The sequence below is a fragment of the Garra rufa genome, chromosome 2, assembly GCF_049309525.1.
Source record: "Garra rufa chromosome 2, GarRuf1.0, whole genome shotgun sequence".
Taxonomy (NCBI): Eukaryota; Metazoa; Chordata; class Actinopteri; order Cypriniformes; family Cyprinidae; genus Garra; species Garra rufa.
In genome coordinates, this window is record NC_133362.1 from 12,098,924 (window position 1) to 12,103,923 (window position 5,000).

Genomic DNA, 5,000 nt, shown 5'->3' on the forward strand with positions numbered 1-5,000 from the left:
TCTGTTTCATGATTTGTCATTTGTTTATAAAAATCTCATGCAAGTTTGCTTCTTTTAGATATTTTATTTTAGATTATTATTTATTTATCTTTTTTTGCTTTGGTATAAATAAATATAACAAAGTTTCATGAGCTTTATAATTAAAAATAAATTGCCATTTGTGTTAAAAAAATCTCATGCAAGTTTGCTTTTAGATATTATCTTTTATATTATTATTTGTTTGTTTATTGCTTTAGTATAATTAAATATAACAAAGTTTCATGAGATTTATGATTTATTATCTTTTATATTATTATTATTTTACTTGATTTTTTTTTTGCTTTAGTATAAACAAAATTTCATGAGATTTATGATTGAAAATAATTTGCCATTTGTGTAGAGAAAATCTCATTCAAGTTTGCTTCTTTTGGATATTATCTTTTAGATTATTATTTGTTTGTTCATTGCTTTAGTATAATTAAATATATCAAAGTTTCATGAGATTTATGATTGATAATTTGCCATATGTGTCATGCAAGTTTTCTTTTTTAGATGTTATTTTATTTTATTTGTATTTTTTTATTTTATTACCTTAGTAAAAATATTTATATAACAAAATTTAATAAGGTTTAGAATTGAAAATAGTTTCCCATTTGTGTAATAAAAAAATCTCATGCAAGTTTTCTTCTTTTAGATATTTTTTTTTTAGATTATTTTATTTATTTATTTATTTTGCTTTAGTATAAATAAACATAACAAAATTCCAAAAGGTTTATGATTGAAAATAATTTGCCATATTTGTCATGCAAGTTTTCTTTTTTAGATGTTATTTTATTTTATTTGTATTTTTTATTTTATTACCTTAGTAAAAATATTTATATAACAAAATTTAATATATATCTTTAATATTATTATTATTTTACTTGATTTTTTTTGCTTTAGTATAAACAAAATTTCATGAGATTTATGATTGAAAATAGTTTCCCATTTGTGTAATAAAAAATCTCATGCAAGTTTTCTTCTTTTAGATATTATCTTTTAGATTATTTTATTTATTTATTTATTTTGCTTTAGTATAAATAAACATAACAAAATTCCAAAAGGTTTATGATTGAAAATAATTTGCCATATGTGTCATGCAAGTTTTCTTTTTTAGATGTTATTTTATTTTATTTGTATTTTTTATTTTATTACCTTAGTAAAAAATATTTATATAACAAAATTTAATAAGGTTTCAATTCTAAACCTTATTAAATTTTGTTATATAAACATTTTTTACTAAGGTAATAAAATAAAAAATAGTTTCCCATTTGTGTAATAAAAAATCTCATGCAAGTTTTCTTCTTTTAGATTATTATTAATTTACTTGATTTTGTTTATTCATTTATTTATTTATTTTGCTTTAGCATAAATAAATGTAACTACATTTCATGAGGTTTATGATTAAAAATAATTTTCCATTTGTGTAAAGAAAATCTCATGCAAGTTTGCTTATTTTAGATATTATCTTTAGATTATTTTATTTATTTATTTATTTTGCTTTAGTATAAATAAACATAACAAAATTCCAAAAGGTTATGATTGAAAATAATTTGCCATATGTATAAAACAAATCTCATGGCAGTTAGCTTTTTTATATATATTATCTTTTGGAATCATTTATTTACGGTTTGCTTTAGTATAAATAAATACTACAAAATTCCATGGGGTGTATGACTGAAAATAATTTGCCATTTGTGTATTTTTTTGCTTTAGTATAAAGACATATAACAGCATTTACTGTGATTTAAAATTGAAAATCATTTCCGTTTTGTGTAAAAAAAAATATCATGCAAGTTTGCTGTTTAAAAATATTATATTTTAGATTTATTTTTTGCTCTAGTATAAAAAAAATTACATGTAGTAAAGGTTTTTTAAGTAATTTGCCATTTGTGTTTGCTTCTAAAATGTTAAATTTGTTGTATGTAACAGATACACAGACATACTGTTAATTATAATTATTAATTAATCAGTCAGATAGTAATTATCCTTACTATTATAATTATTATTATTCATTTCATTGTTGTTGGTAGTGTTTTACCAGAAATTAAGACCAAAACATTTTTATATAAAGTTGTAAGTATTTTAAGTATTTACAGTCATTTCAGATTCATAATGTGAGCAAACATTATTGCCTGAGACGTTATCTTTATTAAGATACATTTTTATACGTTTTTTTGTCTGTATTCGACTGCTTGAAGTGCAATGTACTGTTCTACAGTACAAGACCAGCCAAGTCCTCCATCAAAAGGCAGGAGATTTTACTCCTACAGCCGCAATATGAGCATAACGATTTCTCCAAGTCCTTTTTCCACAAGTGCTTCATCTCCTCCCTCTTATACCGTCTGTCTGTACATTACACCAATCTTCTACAAAGAGGTTTGCTAGCCCCACACGCGGGTCTGTGTGCTCATCTCAGAAGCATTGTGTTAGAGACAGGCCTTTTATGACACTATTGGATAGTGATTACAGGACATTCCCTCCTCTTCCTCCTCCACATCCTCTTTACAAGGCTTTGTGGGATTCACTCTTCACTCAACAGCTCCACTGTTTGTTTTATTCAGAGTGCTTGAGGCCAAACACCTTATTTATCCGAAAGAGAATGAGCCGACTTGACATTAATCCTGTTTGCATTGTTATGATATGTAATCTTGGCCATTCACACGTCCAGGCTGATTGGCTGTATTGTTAATGCACTTTACTACTGCTGGACACCCAATGGCCATAGCTTTTGAAAAAAATCACAAATTGCTAGTATTGCCATATATTACCATATATTGCCTTGAATGTGTTTTCAGCTGTCACATCTCATCTGCAGAGGCCTTGTTTCATGATTTGCTTTGTACTAATCCAGTCAACTACAATTGTTTTTGTTGTACAAAAGTGTTCTTTATGTTTTGTAATCCCCCTGTATACATATGTGCTTTCTTCCAGCCGCCCAGTTACATCACCACCATCGTGGTTCAGATTCAGTGCACCAATGAGCTGGTGGGAACGGTTATTCTCCATGAAGTACGGATAGTGGTGAGGGACAGAAATGACAACACGCCTCGTTTCCAGCAGCCTCGTTACTATGTATCAGTTAATGAGGTGAGGCCTGATCACTTATGCATTGCCTCATTTACTTTCTGTCTCTGTCTCTGTCAATTCAGTTTCAATTGAATGTGCTTAGTATGCAAATTTTCTAGATTCGTTTGACAAAATGTGCAGTACTACCGAGCATTGAGGTGTGTACTATGTCTGACGATGCAATATGACCAATCAACCAGTAAGTAATTACAGAAAAGTTTTGAAAGTTCAAAAGGTTGGGGTCATTAATGCTTTTTTTTTTGTATTTATTTTATTTTATTTTACTTTTTTTTTTATGAAGTACAACAGGGCATTGAGGTGAGTACTGTGTCTGACGATGCAATCTGACCGATCAACCAGAAAGTAATTACAGAAAAGTTTAGAAAGTTCAAAAGGTTGGGGTCAGTTTATTTTGTATTTATTTTATTTTACTATTTTGTTTATTATTATTTTTTAATGTAGTACAAACGAGGAATTGAGGTGAGTACTGTTTTGGACAATGCGATGTGACCAATGAACCAGTAAATAATAATAAAAAACGTTTTGAATGTTCAAAAGTTTGGGGTCAGTAACATTTATTTTATATATATATATATATATATATATATATATATATATATATTTATTTATTTATTTTTTGGAATGAAATTAATACTTTTATTTCAGAAAAATAGATTGAAAAACAAAAACACTACAGTTCAAAAAACTGTAAACAGTAAACATTTTTATATCATTTTATTTTATTTTATTTTTTATTTTTTTTATTTTATGTTATTTCAGAAAGATAGATAAAAAACAAACACTACGAAAACAAACAAAGATTTAATTTTATTTTATTTTATTGGAAGGAAATTAATATTTGTAAAATACTTTCATTTAGCAATGATTCATTGTTATGTTTAATTTAGATTATTAATTTATTCAAATTAATTCATTATTATGTTTAATTATGTTTAATGTTTAATTTAGTGAATGGTATGTGTTATTTCAGAAAGGTAGATCGGAAAACAAACAAGCAAACACTACCGTGCAAAAGATACATTTATTTTATTTTATTTATTTATTTATTTTTTTCCTTATTTAAAAAAAATGTTTACATTTAATTTAATTTAATTTAATTTAATTTAATTTAATTTAATTTAATTTAATTTAATTTAATTTAATTTAATTTAATTAGTTTTTGGGTTTTTACTTGATCATACTTTGATACTTTTATTCAGCAATGATGCATCATTTTTACTGTATATAATTCATTTATTGAAATGTATCCATTATTATATTTAATTATGTTTAATGTTTAATTTAGTGAGTTGTATGTTATTTCAAAAAGAAAAAAATAGGTTCTTTTCTTTTTTTAATAGAAATGAATTATTATACAAATATACTTTTACTTAGCAATTCTTTTATTTAGAGTAAAGATATTTATATTCAAATAAATGCTGTTCTTTTGAACTTTCTATTTAAGAATCCTGAAAAAAACATGCTTTTATTTTATTTTATTGGAAAGAAATTTTTACTTTTATTCAGCAATGGCGCACTGTTATGTTTATTTTATTTATTTATTTTTCGCATCAACATAATATTTTTATTCCATAATGATGCATTATTACATTTCATTTATATTAATAATTTATTTAAATGTAAGCAATATTATATTTAGTTATTTTTGATGTTTAATTTAGTGAGTGGTATGTGTTATTTCTGAAAGACAGATTAAAAAAATACTGTTCAAAAGTTTGGGGTCAGTAACATTATATATTTTATTTTAATTTAGATTTGAATGAAATTAATACATTCCAGCAATGATGCATTATGTTTCATTTATATTATTAATATGTTTAAATGTATGCATTATTATATTTAATTATGTTTGATGTTTAATTTTGTGAGTGGTATGTGTTATTTCTGAAAGA

General features: G+C 24.6%; 1 protein-coding gene across 1 annotated transcript in view; it reads left to right on the plus strand.

Moving 5' to 3' along the window:
- pcdh15a (protocadherin-related 15a) overlaps positions 1 to 5,000 on the plus strand; it is a 213,659-nt gene that overhangs the window by 34,121 nt on the left and 174,538 nt on the right. Inside the window, exon 3 of the mRNA XM_073834580.1 lies at positions 2,953 to 3,108. Within this exon, the coding sequence (XP_073690681.1) occupies positions 2,953 to 3,108 (156 nt within the window). The remainder of the gene's footprint in view (positions 1 to 2,952; positions 3,109 to 5,000) is intronic.